We start from the raw sequence: 22312 nt of genomic DNA on the forward strand, positions 1-22312 counted from the left end.
AACCCAGAGCCCTTCACATGGTAGGCACTTAATAAATGTTAGCAGAATGACTGCATAAATGAATGCCTTGAAGCTGCCTATGCTATCTTTTTCAACTAATTCAATACTTTAAGTTAGATAAATGTAAAGTCGGAAGAGCAGCTAGGTGTGGTGGCTCACACCCATAATCCCTTTGGGAGGCTGAAGTGGGTGAATCACTTGAGCCCAGGGGTTCGAGACCAGCCTGGGCAGTATAGTGAGACCCACTCCCTACAAAAAAGAAAAAAAATTATCTGGGCATGTGCCTGTGGTTCCAGCTACTCAGGGGGCTGAGGGAGGAGGACTGCTTGAGCCCAGGAGGTTCAAGGCACAGTGAGCTGTGATTGCAGCATTGCATTCCAGCCTGGATGATAGAGCAAGATCCCGTCTCAAAAAAATTTTTTTAATAAAAAAAAAAAGTTGGAAGAAACTGTGAAGATCATTTAGTCAAATTGTTTATAAGTAAACAGAGGCCTTGATTAAGAAATTTGTTTATAAGTTGGGCTGGGCGCAGTGGCTCGTACCTGTAATCCAGCACTTTGGGAGGTTGAAGCAGGCGGATTACTTGAGGCCAGGAGTTCGAGACCAGCCTAGCCAACATGGTTGGCTCTACTAAATATATGGGAAAAAAAAAAAAAAAAAAAAAGCCTGGCACGGTGGTGTACATGAGAAACTCTTGAACCTGGGAGGCACAGTGAGCTGAGAAAGCACCACTGCACCCCAGCCTGGGCGACAGAGTGAGACTCGGTCTCAAAAAAAAAAAAAAAGAAAAAGAAAAAGAAAAAAGAAAACTGATGCCCTGATTAAGAAATTTGCCCAAAATTACAGATGTTCAATGGCACAGCTAGGATTATAATCCCAGAATGTAATGTTAATCTTTGATTAGATTTTCTTTAAGTGAAAACTAGTATTTCATCTATATAGTTCACAAAGGAACAAAGTATGGAAGAAAAAAAAAAAAACTAACTAAAATAAAAGACCAGGATGCACATCCTTTTTCTGCTATTCCTATGTGTGGCCTTCAGCATACTTTTAACTTAAATCTTAGTCTCCTCATCCTTAAAATGGAATAAAACCACCTATTTCAAAATGAAGATCAAATCCTTCACTAAAACTTACTACATAAAGTTCCTTCAGTCATGTAAGAGATCATTTATATGACTGTCTAGTATATTTTGGCATATAACCTAGGCTGCTAAGATGTTATTTGAATTCCACTCTGAATTTAAAGAATTTCATCAAATACCTTGACTTTCTAAATTCACAACAAAAAAGCTATATAACTAAAAAAAAAATGAATTATTGGGCTGGGCGCAGTGGCTCATGCCTGTAATCCCAGCACTTTGGGAGGCCAAGGTGGGCGGATCACGAGGTTAGGAGATCAAGACTATCCTGGCTAACACGTTGAAACCCCGTCTCTACTAAAAATACAAAAAAAATTAGCCAGGCATGGTAGCAGGCGCCTGTACTCCCAGCTACTCGGGAGGCTGAAGCAGGAGAATGGCGTGAACCTGGGAGTTGGAGCTTGCAGTGAGCCAGGTGAGATCGTGCCACTGCACTACAACCTGGGCAACAGAGTGAGACTCTGTCCCAAAAAAAAAAAAAAAAAAATTAATTATTTACATCAACCTATAGAAAATGAGGATAATTAGTTTCATGTCAAACTAATTATCTAGAAGAACTACTTCTTCATAGGTAGGTGTATGACTTTCAGCGTTTCTTTGTATTACCTAGATAAAATTTCATTCTACTCATAATCATGAGTAGAACATAATCATGTTGTTGTTTTCAGGCTATTTCAAAGACCTCATTATTTGATAACTGCATATTTAGATAGCACCATATATAGAGGAAGTCTCTATTCAGAGCACCTCTTCCCTAAATTTCTGAACCTCATGTATTCCCTCATGTCTCAAATATGTTACACTTTATAAATATTTTATTAAAAAGTGATACTTCTTATAGCATAATGTCTCAAGAAAAAGAAGTGAACATGAAATATTTTCTTGGGAAAATATAAAGCCTAAAAATTGTATCAAATAAAGGTGAAACTGCATGCCTCCTAAAACATAAGGGCTTTAGATTCTAAGAGTTTAATATAACCCATTATACAAATGTTAGCTATGTTTAGTGCCCTTTTTATTTGGTAAAATGAAAAAACAAATATTTAGACACACAATGTATTTCAAGCTCCACGCTTGGCCCCAGGGATAGAAACCTAAATAAGATACTAGGCTGTCTTTGAAGAACTCAAGACATTTCAAATGAATAAATGAAAATGCAACATAGTAAACCAAGTTCAGAATCGGGGAAGATCTCAAAAGAAGAGATATTTCAGTAGGCTCTGCAGAGCATACAGGACTGATTATGGCTTTTTAAAAAACTGGCTTATTAGTAAAACTAAATAATGTACAGTAAAAATGATAAATACATATATAGAACCGTATTTGCCAATTATTACTTTAAGGCAATCAGAGACTAATTATATTACAACTAAGTTTGGGCACACAAGAACATCCCTCAAATACAACAAAGATCCTTCCAGGAGAGTTGACAAAATAATTTGGTTACCAGCAGTATGCTTCCTTGGGGTAGTCCGAATGGAGTATTCAAAGTCAGGTACTGCTCTGCTACTCAAGTGAAGATGGTAATTTCTTGCTTCATCCAGTAAATCTCTACATTTTAGATTTTGCTTGACAATCTGTTCTTTTGCCACAACACCCATAAGAAAATCAACCGGCAACAATGGTAGACGAACCTAAGATCATGAATAGTTGCAATATAATACATTTTATATTTTCTTGGGAAAATAAAGTCTAAAAATTGTATCAAATAAAGGTGAAAATTAGATGGGTAATTCTCCACTCCTACTGCAGCATGTTCTCTTTTTAAAATTTGTTACTTCATGAAATCTAACATGTTCATGAAATTCAACGTGCCAAATTCTAAAGCAATTTCCAGTATTGGTCTGCTCGAATGAAATCAGACTACACGTTAAACTATATCCACCCACTTTAAATATAGGTTTAAATAGGGTTTATAATTGAATTATCTTCAAATTGCTTACTTCCAAAAACAGTACTGACATAATCACAAGGCCCTTTTGTTGATAATGGTACAATCAAAACAAAAGTGCTGGGCTTTGTTCTTTTGTCTTTTTAAGCTAAGATTAAACATAGGGAAATGTGATTTCTAACTTAAAAATGTAAAAATTAGTATCTGTAACAAGCGTTGTTTTCTTCAAATCAGTGATCTTGGAAGGGAATATACTAACTCAGGGATGCATCCCCTTTTTCAACAGAGGCATTCACCATTCCTCTATTAAAGATGCACTGATTTTCCAGTGGATTAAAGGGGATGATGAAACCAGGTAATGCTATTTTGAGTTAAAAACACACACACGTAAGGGGTTGAGTCCGGTCTCTCTCCCCAGCTGCAAGACTTTGTTGCAGCAGTCCCTATATCTACTGTTATGGCCCCCGCCTTGAATGAAGTCTGCCTTACCATCTCAAAGAAAAACACATATACACAAATAAGATATAGCTGCACGATAATGAAACTTTCCATTTGCTTTGCTGACAAACTTACTTTCAAAATAATTGAGAGAAGATCCAAACGTGTTCTGAATTTTGATACTCATATGAATGCATAAATATTGTGATATGTACTTGAAAAAATATGTCTTATCATCACACTTTGAATAGGTTTACTTCATCTGCCTATAAATATCTAAAATGACAACACTGGTAATTATAAGCACTTTCATTCTTCCTACTATTTGTTTAACCTTCTGATGATGCTATTAAGAAACTTTATGTTATTAAAAATCACAAGATTATCATTGAGTGCTTTTAATAAGCACTAGTTTTAACAAAGCATTTAATTTAGAAAAAATAAGTAAATAGGAACATTCTTAAGTAGTAAAACATCATTTTACTTCTCAGGAATAAATGAAGAAAGGAAAAAAGGGAGGAAGGGAAGGCGGGAAGGGAGAGAAAGGAGAGGGGAGGAAGACAAAAGAAAAAAAGATCGCGAGGGCCTACAATCTTCTTATCCTGGTAACTGCTACTGACAGTGAAAAATAACAGTAACAATGAGACACATTTCTGAGGTTTAAAAAGTCAAACTATGGTGAAAGAAGAAAATAGAAAGTGATGTCCTATGGTTGTTTACATAATAAATCTTCACACATTAGGAATAACTATACTTTTATTAGCAAAATAATTCATTAATTTAGAAACTTCATTACAAAACAATCATTATAAATTGTATTAATTTAGAGCTGTTTCCTCAAACCATTTTCTACTGGCATAAATAAAACATTCATCATTAGTATCCCAAAGGAATATTTTAAATATTCAGGTTAAAAAGCAGAGAATGATACTGGTAATTCAAATGTGACAAATTTAGATTCATCCTGAAACAGCACAGCAAGTTAACAGGAAAATTAGAGAGCTAAAAGTCATTTTTATCATTTATTACATCAATAATTTCTATATTCCTTCAAATAATCTACACTTTTCATAATAAATGAAGCATATTGATTTGCTTCTGTATCATTTCATTTCTGTGTGAAATCTTATTTCAGCCCCTACCTGTGCAAGTGTTTCATCCAACCATTTGGAATGATGCTGAGGATTGGCAAGTAGCCACTTGATGGCAGCATTATAGACCTGCTTTTCATTTTCAATATTTAGATCACTGGAGGACAAAAGCTTATGGAGGTGCTGGGGTGATACACTTACAAAGTCTTCACACTCCACTACTTCAGTAAAATGCTCATAGGCATACTGATCCGCCATGTCCATTAAGTCTATTCGATTGTGACTTTCTGCAAAGGCTCTTACTGCCAGGCAATTGGAGGGATGAAAATGTAACTTCATGTATTCACAACAAGCTCTAGCCACCAGTTCAACCTGCAGAATACAGGCTGCATATAAGAGAGGCTGGACATTGTCAACAGTCAAAGTGAGCCGTGAAGAATAGACAAACTTTACCAAGTCTTCTATTGCGTCACCATCAAAATCTCTAATCTCAATCAGCGTTTGCTTGGCTTCGGCCATTTCAGAAAGAAACATGGCTCTAAAGTAGGGAATAACACAAGCCAATACCAGCTTGTGACAAGAGATTAGCTTTGAGCCAACCTGTTCAAAAGAAACCAAGAAAGATTCAGTTTAATATCAAAATCAGCTTCAGGTCAGCATTTAACATGTGTTTGTAACAGGAACAAAATTTCCAGACAAATTTAGAGTATCTTTTTACAAGGCGAACCTTTGGTCACTTACTTTCAATGTAGGCCAGTTTCTTAAAGTCAAGCAATTTTCATCTTCCAAATTAACCACATATCTCATATGTATACATACATATACATACACACACACACACTTTTTATTTATTTATTTATTTATTTATTTATTTATTTATTTAGAGACAAGACCTTGCTCTGTTGCCCAGGCTGGAGAGCAGTGGTGCGATCTCAGCTCACTGCAACCTCTGCTTCCTGGGTTTAAGCGATTCTCCTGCCTCAGCCTACCAAGTAGCTGGGATTACAGGCGTGCACCACGACACCTGGCTAATTTTTGTGGCTTCTGTTTTTTCAGTAGAGACAGGGTTTCACCATGTTGGCCAGGTTGGTCTCGAACTCCTGGTCTCAAATGATCCAGCTGCCTCAGCCTCCCAAAGTGCTGGGATTATCAGTGTGAGCCACCATACTTGGCCTCTTTTATATATATATCTATAACATACATACAACAAACCATGATTTTCTATGTTATATTTCAGGGACACTGTGTGAATAAATAATAACACCAAACATCAGTTAGCACTCATTACAAGCCAACCACTATTGTAAGTGCTTTTTTTTTTTCGGAGATAGGGTCTCACCCTGCTCCCCAGGCTGGAGTGCAGTGGCGTGATCATGGCTCATTGCAGTGTCAACCTGCTGGGCTTGAGCAATCGCCCAACTCAGCCTCCCAAGCAGCTGGGATTACAGGCACGCGCCACCACACCCAGCTAATTTTTTTTATTTTTCAGTAGGGACAGGGTTTTGCCATGCTGCCCAGGCTGGTCTCAAACTCCTGGGCTCAAGTGATTCACCCACTTTGGCCTCCCAAAGTGCTAGGATTATAGGCATGAGGCACAGAGCCTGGCCTTCTAAGTGCTTTTCATATACTAACTCAACTGTCCCAACGCCCCTGTGAGTAAGTACTAGTATTATCCACAATTTATCAATCAGAAAACTGAAGCACAGAATAAGTATTTAGTAGTATTTACTATGAGCTCAACCGAGGTTTTTTTAGTTTCTATTTACATTATCTTGAAATGATATAGCTCACATAAGAGCAGTTAAAAAAAAACCACTGCAATCTCATCACCTTAATTATTGAAAAATCAGATAGCTTCCAACAGTGTGCTATTACAAACAGCACAGTAATGAACTTCTTTGTAACTAAATCTTTATTCACATTCTCTATTATTGCAACAGATAAATTCTTAAAGGTAGAAATGCTGCTTCAAAGGATACAATGTGAATATGTGAATACATACTGTCAAACTGTCCATTTCTGAGCTTCTTACAGTATTTGCACCATATCTTGAGTGTTAAGAAACACTTTTTTTTTTGGTACAGACAAAGTCTATGCTGCCCAGGCTGATCTCAAACTCCTGAGCTCATGCAATCCTCCTGCCTCGGCCTCCAAAAGTGCTAAGATTACAGGTGTGAGCCACCATGCCCGGCCATAGTTGCCAATTTGATGAATAAAAAGATCTCATTGTTTATCTTTTTTTTTTTTGCTCTTAAGATTGAATCATTTATAAATTTTGAGCTATGTGTATTTCTTCTATGAACTACAAATTTTTTATAACTACTCCTCATATAATCAGAGTATTAGGTATTTGTCATATATATTTCAAACTTCTCTTTTAGTTTGCTTTCAAATTTTATTCTCTCCCTATGGATTTTTATATAATTAAATGAAGTCTTTTTATTTATTGTTTTAGGTACCCTGCTAGAAATGGGAATCATTCTAATATTCTATATTTACTTCACATATTTTTTATACTACTTTTATGGTTTTATGTTTTACACTTAAATTTTTATTTACATCTGGAAGTTTTTGGTACTGAGTGGGCAGATATCTTTTTAATATAGTATTTATCCCATTTTCCCAGGAGTTTACATTAATCAAATACAAGTAACAGTTATAGTACTATTTAAACAATTTTCCTGTTTTCATGTAGTGTTTTAATTATATAATAAACTTACAGTTGTACCTCACTGAGAAATAATTTTTAAATGACAACTTCTGGAGTGTTCAAATGTATAAATGGTTTTGCTTATAAAAGCCCCTTCCTCAGTGTTTTTTCACTAATGTGGAAGAACCAGTATCACTTATTTCAGCAAGTACAAGACAATCATTTCTGTCTGTTAGGCTATATTAAATTTTTTCACAGAACTCACAAGGCAGGATTTAGATTCCATTGAGACTAACGTTGTAATGTAGACTATAACATAAAGCTTGGCATGTTTTCAAATTCACGTCAGCTCTAAAATGGGATCTGATATCTGATACTACGTAATTTTTAAATAGCCTAAGCATATCCTTTAAAAAATTATTTCCACATGCCACCACTGGGATTCAGTTTCTATGCAAATATTTGTAAGTCTCACATGACTTAAACCTGCTCCATCAAATAACTTGCCAACACTCTCCTACATAATAGTATCATAAAATATGGTTCTACAATTTCTAGATAACCATTATTTTAACACTTGCCATTCAAGTTGTACAAATCAATGGCCAGCAAGTCATTTTCATGTTGTTTTTAATAAGATTCTGTCCCTTTACAATTCTATTTGAATCTTGATTCAAATAAACGAAAATGTGGCTATTTAACACATACACCCCATGTACCCTTTTAGAATAAATATCAATCATTACTTTATAAAGATCTTTGAGCCACATGTATAAATAGGAACAGTCAAAAATTTGGCTTTTTAATGCACTGATTCTCCTTTGATGTTATATAGTTCATTACATTCCTGAAAGTTTATTTGTACATTTTCTTTCTCTGGTACATAAAAATAATTACCAATTACCAAAATCATTTCATTAGAAATTTGAAAATGAAAGGAATCTAAGTCTAAAGACCTGATGTTTAAAATTGGATGAAAAACACACAAGTTACAGAATATTAGATACTACCATATAATTTAGAATTACATAAATACTATATGTACCCGATACTAGTTAATTTTCTAATTTATATTCTTTCTTTGTTAGATCAGTGAACATGTGACTAATTCAAGATACTATCACAAAAGAAAAACCTTAGACAAATTTAACAGAGTTTAACTGAGCAAAGATGGATTCAAGAATTAGGCACCTGGAACCAGAATAGGTTCAAAGAGACTCTGGTGCTGCTGCGTAGTCGAAAATTTACAGACAGATAAAGGAAGGCGGCACAAAGAAAACGGAAGTGAGGTACAGAAATAGATGGGTCAGTTACAGCTCAGGGTCTGCCTTACTTGAACACAGGTTGGACAACTGGTTGCCTATGATTGGCTGAAACTCAGTGATTAGCACAAGAGTAGGTTGCAGTCTGTTTACACATCCAGTTAGGTTACAGTTTACTGTGTACAGAGAAACTTTTAGGCCAAGCTTAAAATACATAAGGCGGGAGCTTTAGGCTATACTTAACAATACTCAGGGAAAAATCACGTCACACTTCAGTATTAAAATATGTAGAATATCAACATTCATTAAATAATTCCTTAGACTTCTGTTTAAAAAGCTTGAAATACCAACCATTAATAAAAACTCTGAGTAATTTTCCAGAGATTACCCAATATGAATGGAAATACAATGAAAAAAGGGCTTTTGGATTAGTAAAGCACTTGACTATCAACATATAAAGCATTCCTAACTCCACTAGTTAGGACTTCATCATGGCTCTTGAGCGCCACTTGATCGAGCCCACTTCCACTCTGTGGAGTGTACTTTCATTTCAATAAATCTGTGCTTTTGTTGCTATTTAAAAAAAAAAAAAAAAAGAGTTCACCATGGTTAACATTTATTTTGTAAACTATTTCCACTTCACTTAAAAAATTTAGCAAAACAAAGGCCGGGTGCGGTGGCTCACACCTGTAATCTCAGCACTTTGGAAGGCCAAGGAGGGCAGATTAGGAGGTTAGAAGATGGAGATCATCCTGGCTAACATGGTGAAACCCCGTCTATACTGAAAATGCAAAAAAAATTAGCCGGGCATGGTGGCATGTGCCTGTAGTTCCAGCTACTTGGGAGGCTGAGGCAGGAGAATTGCTTGAACCTGGGAGGCAGAGGTTGCAGTGAGCTGAGATTGTGCCACTGCACTCCAGCCTGGGTGACAGAGTGAGACTCCATCTCAAAAAAAAAAAAAAAATTAGAAAAAGTTAAATTTTATCTTAGTATTATTCACCATTATATAAGCAGGAAAATTTTCCATATCAGTAGTTGAAAAATGCCCTTCTACTCTAATATACTTTAACATTCATCATTAGCAACTCATGAAAGCATTTACTATCTAATATTTTACTCTACATGCATATTATTCATTACCATTTCAATGTTGTTTTGACATTTACATTATGACTTTTTGATTACCGTAAATACTATTATAGTAGATATACAGTTGCATAACTTCGTGAGTAAGAATAATCTTGACACTTGCCGTGACATGATTGCATCACTCTACTCCAGCCTGGGTGACAAGACAAGACCTTGTCTCAAAATAATAAAATAAGCCTATAATCTGTCCTTTCCCCTTATAAAGTAAAAAAATTTTACTATTCCTTCATTCTTACAGTTTTATTTTTATTTTAAATTTACATTTTTATTTTATTGTAAATATATATATTTATAAATAATTATATAAATTATAATTTATAAATAAATATATATTTTTTCGGTTTTTTCAACTTTTACTTTAGAATTAGGGGTGCATATGCAGGTCTGTTGCATAGATATGTTGCATCATGCTGAGATTTGCTGTATAAATGAATCTATAACCCAGGTAGTGAGCATAATACACAACATGAAATAAACAGTTTATTTCAATTCATACCCCCACCACCTTCCCTACCTCCCCCATCTTGTATTCTCCACTATTTTTCCCATTTTCATGACCACGTTTACTCAGTGTTTATTCCCACTTACAAGTGAGAACAAGTGGTATTTGGTTTTCTGCTTCTTTATTAGTTCACTTAGGATAATGGTTTCCAGATGCATGTATGTTGCTGCAAATAACGTGATTTCATTCTTTTTTATGGTATAGTATTCCACAGTGTAAATATAACACATTTTCCTTATCCAATCCACCACTGATGGGCACCTGGGCTGATTCTGTATCTTTGCTATTTGCGAATCGCACTGCAATGAACATACACACATATGTGTCTTTTTGATAGAATGATTTATTTTCCTCTGGGTATATACCCACCAGGAGGATTGCTGGGTTGAATGGTAGTTCAACTCCCAGTTCTTTGAGAAGAATCCAAACTGCTCTCCACAGTGGCTGAATTAATTTACATTCCCACCAACAGTGTATAAGTGTTCCCTTCTCTCCACAGCCTTGCCAGCATCTGTTATTTTTTGACTTTTTAACAAAAGTCATTCTGACTGATGTGAGATGGTATCTCTTTGTGGTTCTGGTTTGTATTCCTCTAATGACTGGTGATGATGAGTATTTTTTCATATATTTTTTGGCCACTTGTGGGTCTTCTTTTGAGAAGTGTCTGTTCATGTCCTTTGCCCACTTTTTACTGTACCTTTTCTGTTTAGATATGTTTAGATAAACAAATACCATTGTGTCACAAATCCCTACAGTTTTCAGTATGGTAATAGGCTATGCAGGCTTATATCCCAGCAACAACAGGCTATACCATATAGCCTAGGTATGTAGCTTATACTACACACGTAGGCTGTGGTAAGCAGTTCTAATACAGTCATGTGTCACTGAAGGATGGGGATACATTCTGAGAAATGTATCAGGTGATTTTATCATTGTGCAAATGTCACAGAATGTACTTACACAAATCTAGATGGTATAGCCTATTACATACCTGGGCTATATGGTATAGCCTGTTGCTCCCAGACTACAAACCTGCATGGCCTGTTACTGTACTGTACACTGTAGGCAACTGTAGCATAATGGTAACTATCTGCATGTCTAAACATATAAACATAGGAAAGGTACAGTAAAAATACGGTATAAAATATATTTTTTTAAAGTATACTTGTATAAGGTATTTGCTATGAATGGAGCTGCAGGGCCTGAAGTTGTTCTGGGTGAATTATTGAGTGGTGAGTGAACGGGAAAGCCTAGGACTTTATTGTACACTACTGCAGACTTTACAAACACTGTACACTTACGCTACACTACATTTTTTAAAATATTTTTCTTTCTTTCATGATTAACCGTAGCTTACTGTGACTTTTTCCATAAACTTTTTAATTTTTTTAAAACTTTTTGACTCTTGTAATAACACTTAAGCCTAAAACACACACATTGCATAGCTCTACAAAAATGTTTTTCTATGCTTATTCCAAAAGCTTTTTTCTATTTAAATTTTTTTTCTTATACGTTTTAAGCTTTTCTGTTAAAAACTAAGACACAAACTCAGACATTAGCCTGCATCTATACCAAGTCAGGATCATCCATATCACTGTCTTCCACCTCCAGATCTTGTCCTACTACAAAGGAGATGACACATGAAGCTGTCATCTCCTATAGTAACAATGCTTTCCTCTTGAATACCTTCTGAAGGACCTGCCTAAGGCTGTTTTTACAGTTAACATTTTTTCTTTTCTTGTTTTTTGTTAAGAATCAACTTTCTGCAATTTTTTTCTTTTTTTAAGTAATGTTCTTTTCTTTAGAAGTAGCAGGAGTACACTCTACAACAATAATAAAAAGTACAATAAATACATAAACCTGTAACAATCATTTATTAGCATGAACAAGTATTAGGTACTATACATAACCATGTATTATACCTTTTATACAACTGGCAATGCAGTAAGTTTGTTTACACCAGCATCACCACAAGCACGTAAGTAATGCACTGTGCTAGGACACTATGATAGCTACAACATTACTAAGTGATAGGAATTTTTCAGCTCCATTATAATCTTATGGGACCACCATTGTATATGGGGTCCATCGTTGACCAAAATGTCCTTATGTGCCACATGATTATACCACCTTTCTGAGAAACATGAAAAAGATTAAAATACTGATTTACTAGCTGAATGAAGTAAAAGGTAATCTTCCTTAAACACAGAATCTTAAAATTTCATAATATAGAATGCTTACGTGTTAAATATAGGATCACTTTCTCCATTATTATTTTTCTCTTCTATCAAATTATGTCTGTGCTATCTTCTAAAGGTCCTCCAAAATTATGTGTTGAAACTTAATCCCCACTGTGCTAATACTAAGTGGGGGAACCTCTGGGAATTGATGAAATCATAAGGGCTCTGTGCTCATGAATGGATTAGTGCCTTAAAAGAGGACTGGAGGGAACTAGCTTAGGCCCATTTTGTCCTTCTGCCTTCCATGTGAGGACATAGTGTTCATCCCCTCTGGAGGATGCAGCAATAAGGCACTATCTTGGAAGCAGAGAGGGCAGCCCTCACCAGACACCAAACTTGCTGGTACCTTGATTTTAGACCTCCCACCCTTCAGAACTATGAGAAATAATTATCTACCATTAGCACAGTGGCTTACAGTTATAATCTCAGCTTTTTGGGAGGCCCAAGGCAGTAGGATCATTTGAGACCGAGTTTGAGACCAGCCTGGGCAACATAGCAAGACCCATCTCTAAAAAAAAATTTTTTTTAAATTAGTCAGGCATGGTGGTGCATGCATCTAGTCCCAGCTGCTCAGACGCTTGTGGCAGGAGGACTGCTTAAGCCCAAGATTTCACCAAAAAGTTTTAATATTTCACTGAGAGATAAGAAGAAAGTACTTTAAATGTGCAATGAGAAACAATCAGAACACAGGCTTTTCCATACTGCTTTATCACTTTTCCAATTTTATTAAAACTGGTTGCTTTTAGGAGAACAACATGATCCTATAGATTATGAGCAAAGTTCACTGAGGACTTTTTCATCCAAGGCGAAGTAGACTGTATTTCACTATCAGGTGTAGATAAACAATCCCACTTAACAGATGAAAACAGTGAAGTAGAGATTAAATTACTGGAATAGAGATATACAGTAAATCACTAGCTGAGTAAACAATCCAAAATTGCTGACTTCTAATTTACTTCTGTATTCAGAGTAAGCAAATACACCAAGTTATTTAAATTCACAAGTGAAAAGCTTATCTGGTCAACAGCAATTTATTAATTTCACTAATATTTGTTGTTCTAGGGTTTCAGAACTCTCAGAAGTTAAATTAACTAAGAAATAATGAATATCAACATTAAATTAGTACAATAATTTTATCTTATTCTAACTTCTCTTCATTTGCCCTCTGTGTCCTTTCTCCTACACTAAAAAAAAAGATTGAGACTAAAAGCATTCCAACTGTATCACATATGTATAGCAACAAAATTTGCCTTGTGTGGTTACAGAAACCCCATTTCTCATATTACACTGAAGCGGCCTGAGAAAAGTAGAAAAAAGGCAATCTCACCTTGAGTGTGACATCGCAGAGTTCTCCATTTTCATAAAATCGAAGAAGAGAACCATGAAAATCTTTCCAAGCTTCATTTGCTTCAAAAATAAAGGAATCTTCTCCATCACCATCACTAATTGAGGACCTGTTCTTTATTTGCTGGTGCTGTTGTTGCCTTTTCCCCTTTGTAATGTGATTCCTAGCTTGTTTAGTATTCACAGAATCTGAAGCCATTTGCAATATTCCTCTTTCAATATAGCTCTCTTCTCAAGCATGCCATTTATTCTTTTTCAAAGGGTAGGGAGAAGGCAGAGGTAGATGTAGACACAACAATTCAGATGTTTTTCAAAACCCACTCAACTGCCATTATACAGTTTGCTGTGACTGAAAAATCAATAATAAAACACACAGAGACAAACCAAAAGAAAAAAATTATTAACTATAATTTGTTAGTACTATACATGCAAAATAACTATATCAATCATTATTTATAAAATAACAAAAAACTTTGTTTTTATGCTAAATAACACATAATTCACTTCTGCTAATTATTTTATATCAATAAAGGAACTCCTTTAAAATCCAACAAGAACAACTGACTTAAGCACATGACTTTTGAGATGTGTAATATGCTATCTTCAAAGAGAAAGGCTATGAACTAACATTTTTCTATTTTTAAATTTTTATTTCAGAGACGGAGTTTCTCCATGTTGCCCAGGCTGGTCTCAAACTCCTGGGCTCATGCAATCTGCCCACCTAGGCCTCTCAAAGTGCTGAGATTACATGCTTTAACCACCACACACGGCCATGAACTGAAAATGTTAAGTTTTGAGGCTTCACTTGGATTTTTTTTTTTTTTTTTAGCAGAACAACATGATCCTACAGATGATAGGTAAAGTTCACTAAACACTTTCTCATCCAAGTGTAGATAAACAACCCCACTTAACAGATAACAATTAAGTAGAGATGAAATTACTGGAATAGAGATATACAGTAAAACATTAGTATAGCTGCCTTCCAGCTATACAATTTAGTAATGCAAGGCCAAAACAGAAGGATATTTTGATTGAATTAGGTTCATCCTAGATTCTGAACTCAGATTATGGTTCTACCACATATCAAACATATGAGCTTGAGCAAATGACAACTTGCTTAGACCTCGATCTCTTCTGTAAAATAGAGATACCACTTAAGGAAACATTTTCAGGATTAGAAATATTGTACTGCCAAACATAGGAAATGCTGCACTCTTACAAAGATCTCATTTTATTTGCATTTTCACATAGAACTTATTAGTATTTACATACAAAATCAAACTTTCCTCATCATCAAAGCATATTTGATGAACAGTCACACCATCAATAATTCTATGTTACAATTCTACTTTGCTGACAAGAACAGAGGATTTCAAGTTACTAATAAATAGACACCTATTCCATCACTCACTGGCTGTGTAATTTTTTTTGAGGCTGTGTAATTTGTAAAACTGAGGCTTTACTAATCCTCAGTTTCTTCATCTATAAACAGGGATACCTATATCTCCCTCATGGCACTATCCTGAGAAATACATCAAATACAATAATGAATTTACAAGTGCTTGTTTAAAATATTGGCATTATCAGAGTGGAAAGCTCTGCTTATTATGTAGTTTCAGAAAACTAAATATTCTAACCAGAACTTTAGCTATATTAGGTTCTTTATTGTTAATCTCATCATTTCCAGCTTTTGACAGAAATGAAAATGGTCAATGTAAGGTTAGAGATTATAGTTATTAATGCCTTCTTATGGTTTCTGTGGCAGACATACATGACAGTGATCCTTAATGAGTCATGGCTTCATATAAACCCCTTGCATGCAGGAAGAACCTGTGACTTGCTTCTAATTGACGGAATGTGGGAAAGTGATGAGATGTCACTCTCTTGATTACGTTACATTATAGAATACTATGTGAGCAGACTGGAGTAAGAAGTTCTCCTGCAGGCCTTGAAAAACAAACCACCATGGAGATAGCCATGTAGCAGGCAATTACAGGCAATCCCTAAGACCTGAGAGAGGCTTTCACCTGACAGTCAGTAAAAAGCCAGGCCCTCAGTCATATAGCTCCAAGGAAATGAATTCTGCCAATGACCTGAATAAGTGTGGAAGCAGATTTCTCCATAATCGAGCCTCTTCATAATACAGCCTGGCCAATAGCTTTATTGCAGTCTTATGAGATCCTAAGCAAAGGATCCAACTACACTGTGCCCAAACTCCTGATGCACGGCAAATGTGAGATAATAAATGCATATTGTTTTAAGCCACTAAATTGTGGTAATTTGTTACACACAATAAAAAACGAATACAGACACCTTCTGTCAGGTCTAAAATGTTATCTGAGGAAAGCATCTATAGATATTCTAATAGGCACCAGTCACTGTAATATCTCTTCTAAATTCACATTCCTGCTGTAAAATCAACAAAGAACAGATGGGACAAATAGAAAACAAATAGCATAATCAGGGCTTAAAAACTTTTTCCGTAAAGGGCCACAGAATAGATATTTTTGACTTTCTGGGCCATATGAGTCTCTATCACAACTACTGAACGCAGTCATTGTAACACAAAAGCAGTCACAGACAATAGTAAATAAATAAATATAGCCATGTTCCAATAAAACTTTATTAAAAAAAAAAAAAAACACTTAGTTGCCAGGTGTGGTGGCTCATGCCTGTAATCCCAGCACTCTGGGAGACTGAGGTGCGTGGATTACCTGAGGTCAGGAGTTCGAGACTAGCCTGGCCAACATGGCGAAACCCCGTCTCTACTAAAAAATACAAAAAACAGCCAGGCATGGTGGTGCGCACCTGTAACCCCAGCTGCTTGGGAGGCTGAGACACGAGAATCACTTGAACCCGGGAGGCAGAGGTTGCAGTGAGCTGAGATCACACCACTGCACTCCAGCCTGGGCAACAGAATAAGACTGTGTCTCATAAAATAAAATAAAATAAAATAAAATAAAATAAAGAATAAACATTTGGTGAGTGTGATTTAATCCCCAAGCTCATAGTTTGCTGATCCCTGAGTAAGATGTTGATTTAAACACAACAGTATCAATAATCACATTAAATATAAATGGACTAACCATTTCCAATTAAAGGCAGAGACTCAGGAATGCTACTCAGCAATAGGGACAAGCTATTGAAACATGTAACAATCCGGATGAATCTCAAAGTATGCTCAATTTTAAAAAGCCATACAGTATGATTCTATCTATATAACATTCTCAAAATGACAAAGTTATAGAGGTGGAGAACAGATTATTGTTTGCCAGAGGTTAGGGAAGGATGAGAGGAGAAGAGTAGCTATGGCTACAAATGAGTAGTACAAGAGATACTTGTGATGGAACTATACTGTATCTTGATCATATGAATCTACACGTGATAACATACACATACACACGAATGCATGTAAAACAGGTGAAATTTGAATAAGATAGACAATGTATCAAAGTCAATTTCCTGGTACAAAAGTTATACAAGATGTTATCACTGAGGGAAACTGGGTGAAGGAAATATAAGATCTATTATTTGTTAGCATTGCAAGTGAATCTACAATGGTCTCAAATAAAGACTTTTTTAAAAAGAGAGATTTTCAGATTGGATAAGAAAAAGCAAAATCCAACTATCAAATGCGTACAAGAAAAAAAAATCTAAGCATAAAGACACAGTTAAAGGAATAGGATAGAAAGAAGACACACCATGCCAACAGTAACAACAACAACAACAAAACCCTAAAGAATTTTTTTAAAACTGAAGAGTAGCTATAATATCAAACACATAAAATTGTTAGTGATAAAAAACACTATATAAAAATATCACATGCAAAAGAAAGCAGTTGGACCCTTACTTTACACCATATACAAAAATTAACTCAAAATTCATTAAAGACCTAAATGTAGCCCTGAAACCATAAAATGACTAGACTTGAAACCATAAAGCTACTGGAGGAAAACACACGGGGAAAAGGCTTCACAACATTGAATTTATCAATGATTTCTTGTGTATGACGTAAAAAACACAAGCAACAAAAGTAAACACAGACAAATGGGACATCAAACTTTAAAACTTCTGTGCAGCAAAACAATCAATCAATAGAGAAGAAAAGGCAACCTACAGAATGGAAGAAAACAGTATTTGCAAATATATACCTGGAAAGGGGTTAATATCCAGATATACAAAGAACTACAACTCAATTAAAAAAAAAAAAAAGAACCCAATTTTAAAATGGGCAAAAGGTTGGGTGCAACGGCTGGTGAATGACTGTTGTCCCAGCCACTTGGGAGGCTAAGGTAGGAGGATCACTTGAGCCCAGGACTTCAAGGTCAGCCTGGGCAATACAGGAAGCACCTGTCTCAAAACAAAACAAAACAAACAAAAACTAAAAACATGCCAGGTGTGGTGGCTCACTCCTATAATCCCAACACTGGTAGGCTGAGTCTGGAGGACTGTTTGAGCCCAGGAGTTCGAGATCAGCCTGGGCAATACAGACCTTGTCTCTACAAAAAAAAAAACAAAAATTAGCTGGACATGGTATCATGTGCCTATAGTCCCAGCAATTCAGGAGGCTAAGGTGGGAGGATCACTTGAGCTCAGGAATTCAAGGATGTAGTGAGCTGTAATCATGCCACTGAACTCCAGCCTGGGTGACAGAGTGAGACTCTGCCTCAACAAAAAAAAAGATAAAGGACTTCAACAGACATTTCTCCAAAGATGATACACAAATGGTCATGAAGTACAGCCCTTATTCAGTATCCTCAGAAGACTGATTGCAGAATCCCTGCAGATACCAAAATCCATGTATCCTTAAGTCCCTTATATAAACTGGTATGGTATTTGCATATAATCTATGTACATCCTCCTACATATTTTAAATTATCTCTAGATTACTTACGATACCTAAGACAATGTAAATGCTATGTAAACAGTTATTCTATTGTATTTTTAAAATTTGTATTATTTTTATTGGATTAAAAATATTTTCAATCCATGTTTGGTTAAATCTGGGGATGTGTAACCTGCAGACACTGACAGTCAACTGTATATAAAAAGATGTTCAATATCATTAATCATCAGGGAGATGTAGATAAAAATCATGAGATATCACCTTACACTTGTTAGGATGGGGAAAGAAAGAAGTGTTCGCAAGGACTTAGAGAAACTGGAAACCCTTTCCACTGTTGGTGGGAATGTAAAATAGCTTCCATAGCTGCTTTGGAAACAGTATGGATAGCCCTCAAAAAGTTAGAAATAGAATTACCATATCCAGCAATTCCACTTCTCGGTACATATCCAAAAGAAGTGAGAACAGGATAGCAAAGACATATTTGCACACCCATGTTCACTGTGGCGTTATTTACAAACCAGAGGTAGAAGCAGCCTAAATGTCCATCATCAGAAAAATGGAAAAAGAAAATGTGACTTATACATACAATGGAATACCATTCAGATTCAAAAAAGATGAAAATCCTGTCATATGCTACAACATGGATGAATCTTAAGGATATTATACATAGTGAAATAAGCCAGAAACAGACAAGTTCCACTGATTCCACTTATATGAAGCATCTAAAGCAGTCAAATTCATAGAAAGTAAAATGGTAGCTGCCAAGAGGGGTGGAAAGAAGAGTTATTGTATCGTTTCAGTTTTGCAAGATAAAGTTCTAGAGATCTGTTGGACAACAATGTACATGTAGTTAACACTACTGTACTGTACACTTAAAAATTGTTAAGATGGTAAATTTTATGTTGTGTTTTTCACCGCAATAAAAAAAGACACTGCATAATGATAAAAGTGTCAATTCCCAAAGACATACTATAGTCTAAACGTGCATACACCTAACTTCAAATCTTCAAAATACACAAAGCAAAACCAAAAACAACAAAACGGAGAAACAGATAAATCCACAATTACAACTAAAGAGATTTCAACACTCCTCTTCAGTTACAGGACTAGTTAGCAGAGAATTAGCAATGACATAAAACAACAGAACACATCACCAACCAACTGGATTTCACGGGTGCTTATAGAACACTCCTCCCAACAAAAGCAGAATATACATTCAAGTGCACGTGGACCTTATTATATAAGCCATATCCTGAGTCAATAAACAACCCTAAACAAATTTAAAAGAAATTACATTGTATAAAGTGTAATCTCTGATCATAATGGAATTAAACTAGAAATAAGTAATAAAAGACAACAGAAAACTCTCCAAATGCTTGCAAATTAAATGCACACATCTAAATAATCCATGGAGCATAGAGGAAGTCTTAAAAGAGAAATTAGAAATTTCTTCGTTAAGTTAGTTCTTAACTTACTATGGGTTAGGAGATTGAGACCATCCTGGCTAACATGGTGAAACCCCATCTCTACTAAAAAAATACAAAAAATTAGCCAGGCGTGGTGGCAGGCCCCAGCTACTCAGGAGGCTGAGGCAGGAGAATGGCGTGAACTCAGGAGGCAGAGCTTGCAGTGAGCTGAGATGCGCCACTGCACTCCAGCCTGGGCGACAAAGCGAGACTCCGTCTCAAAAACAAAACAAAACAAAACAAAACAAGGTGAACACACAAAAAATTAATCATAGCATAGCACACTGTAGCCTGGGACTTCGAGCCACTGCACCTGGCTATAGTTTCATATAGTTTCTGATGCATTTTATATAATATATAATGTATAAAATATATTTTTATGTTATATATGTAACTACACCTAAAACAATAAAACTTTTTGAAGAAAACATAGGAGAAAAACTTCATGACTCGGGGTCAGGCTACTAGTTGTTAAATACGAAAGAAAAAAACTGCTAAAATGGACTCCATCAAAATTAAAACCTTTTGCTATGAGAAAGACCCCATAAGAGAATAAAAAGACAAGCTCCAAACCAGGAGAAAAATGTTGGCAAATCACATATTTGACAAAAAATTTACATTTACATCCCAAATATATAAAACTTTCAAACTTAACAGTAAGAAAACCAACTCAATTAAAATATGGACCAAAGACTTAAGACGCTTCACCAGTGAAGATATATGGATGGAAATAAGCACACAAAAAGATGTTCAACATCACTGCCATTAGATAAATGAAAATTAAAATAATGAACCAGGCCCAGTGGCGTGCGCTTGTAGTCTCCGCTACATAGGATGACTGTTTAAGCCCAAGAGTTCAAAGTTGTAGTGCACTACCATCCGATCATGTCTGTAAATAGCCACTACACTCCAGCCTAAGCAACACAGCTCCTGCCACACCCCCATACGCACACCCCACAATCTTAATGAAATACCACTACACATCTATTAGAACGGCTAAAATAAACAATAATAACAATACCAAGTGCTAGTGAGGATGTGAAACACCTGGAATTTTCATATACTGCTGGTGGCAATGCAAAACAGCATCACTGTTCTAAAAAAAAAAAAAAAAAGGTGAAAGTTTCTTACACAGTTAAACATACTCTTACACTATAACCCAGCAATCTGACTGCTGGCAATTTAACCGAGAAAAATGAAAGCTCGTGTTTGCACAAAAACTTGTACATGAAAATGTATAGCAGCTCTAGTCGCAATTGCTAAAAACTGAGAATAATCCAAATAACCTTCAACAAGTGAATGGATAAACAAACTGTGGGTACACCCATACAATAGAACACTACCTTACAATAAAAAGGAACAAACTTGGTACATGCAACAACCTGGATGAATCTCAATGGCTGCTGAGTGAAACAGGCCAGTCTCAATAGGTTACTACACATTCTACGATTCCATTTATATGATATCCTCAAAAGGACAAAATCATAGTGATGAAAAACAGATCCGTGGCTGCCAGGGATGAGGGGCAGGGAAACAGTATGACTAAAAGGAGATGACAAAAAGAGTTTTATGGGATGATGAAACTATTTTGCATCTATTTCAAATGTTAATTTAAAATTGATTTGGGTGATGATGAGACAAATCTATACATTTGTTAAAATTCATGGACTTGTACCCCAAAAATCTCAATTTTGCTATAAGATAAAAAATAAAATGGAAAAAAAGAAAGTTGCATTCCAACATACTCATGATAAAACTCAAAAGACAAAGCAATATAATCACAAGCCACTCTACTGCTTAAGGGATCAATTAGCCCTAAAATAAAATGCAAAGGCCTGCCAGGCACAATGGCACACGCCTGTAATCTCAGCACTTTGAGAGGACAAGCTGGGAGGATCGCTTGGGCCCAGGAGTTTAAGACCAGCCTGGGCAACAGAGTGAGATTCAGTCTCTACAACAAATTTTAAAATTAGCCACGTGTGGTGGCACAAACTTGTAGTCCCAGCTACTTGGCAGGCTGAAGTGGGAGGATCGCTTCAGCCCAGGAGGTCGAGGCCACAGTGAGCTGTGATTATGCCTCTGCACTCCACCCGGGGTGACAGAGCAAGATTCTCACTCAAGAAACACACACACACACACACACACACACACACACACACACACACACACACACACAAAATAAAGGCAGACATCAGCATCATGACAGAAAACACTATCTGCCATCACTGTTCTAATTGCATGTAAATTAAATCATTTAGTCCTCACTACAACTCTATGAAGTAGCTACTTTT

The 22312-nt window shown here is 35.9% G+C and overlaps 1 protein-coding gene across 7 annotated transcripts in view; it reads right to left on the reverse strand.

Annotated features, from left to right (window-relative positions):
- The window catches only part of KLHL8 (kelch like family member 8), a 79286-nt gene that overhangs the window by 19966 nt on the left and 37008 nt on the right, over window positions 1-22312 (reverse strand). For 4 of the 7 annotated variants that reach the window (XM_005555362.4, XM_005555363.5, XM_045392638.3 and 1 more), the window contains 3 exons: window positions 13693-14058; window positions 4614-5162; window positions 2590-2776 (listed from right to left, as the gene is read on the reverse strand). In XM_005555362.4, coding sequence (XP_005555419.1) covers window positions 2590-2776; window positions 4614-5162; window positions 13693-13908 — 952 coding nt within the window. In that variant the 5' untranslated portion in view covers window positions 13909-14058. The remainder of the gene's footprint in view (window positions 1-2589; window positions 2777-4613; window positions 5163-13692; window positions 14059-22312) is intronic. The other 3 variants (XM_015450636.3, XM_074040100.1, XM_074040101.1) reach the window with 1 other exon arrangement.

Source organism: Macaca fascicularis, chromosome 5, assembly GCF_037993035.2.
Source record: "Macaca fascicularis isolate 582-1 chromosome 5, T2T-MFA8v1.1".
Lineage (NCBI taxonomy): Eukaryota > Metazoa > Chordata > Mammalia > Primates > Cercopithecidae > Macaca > Macaca fascicularis.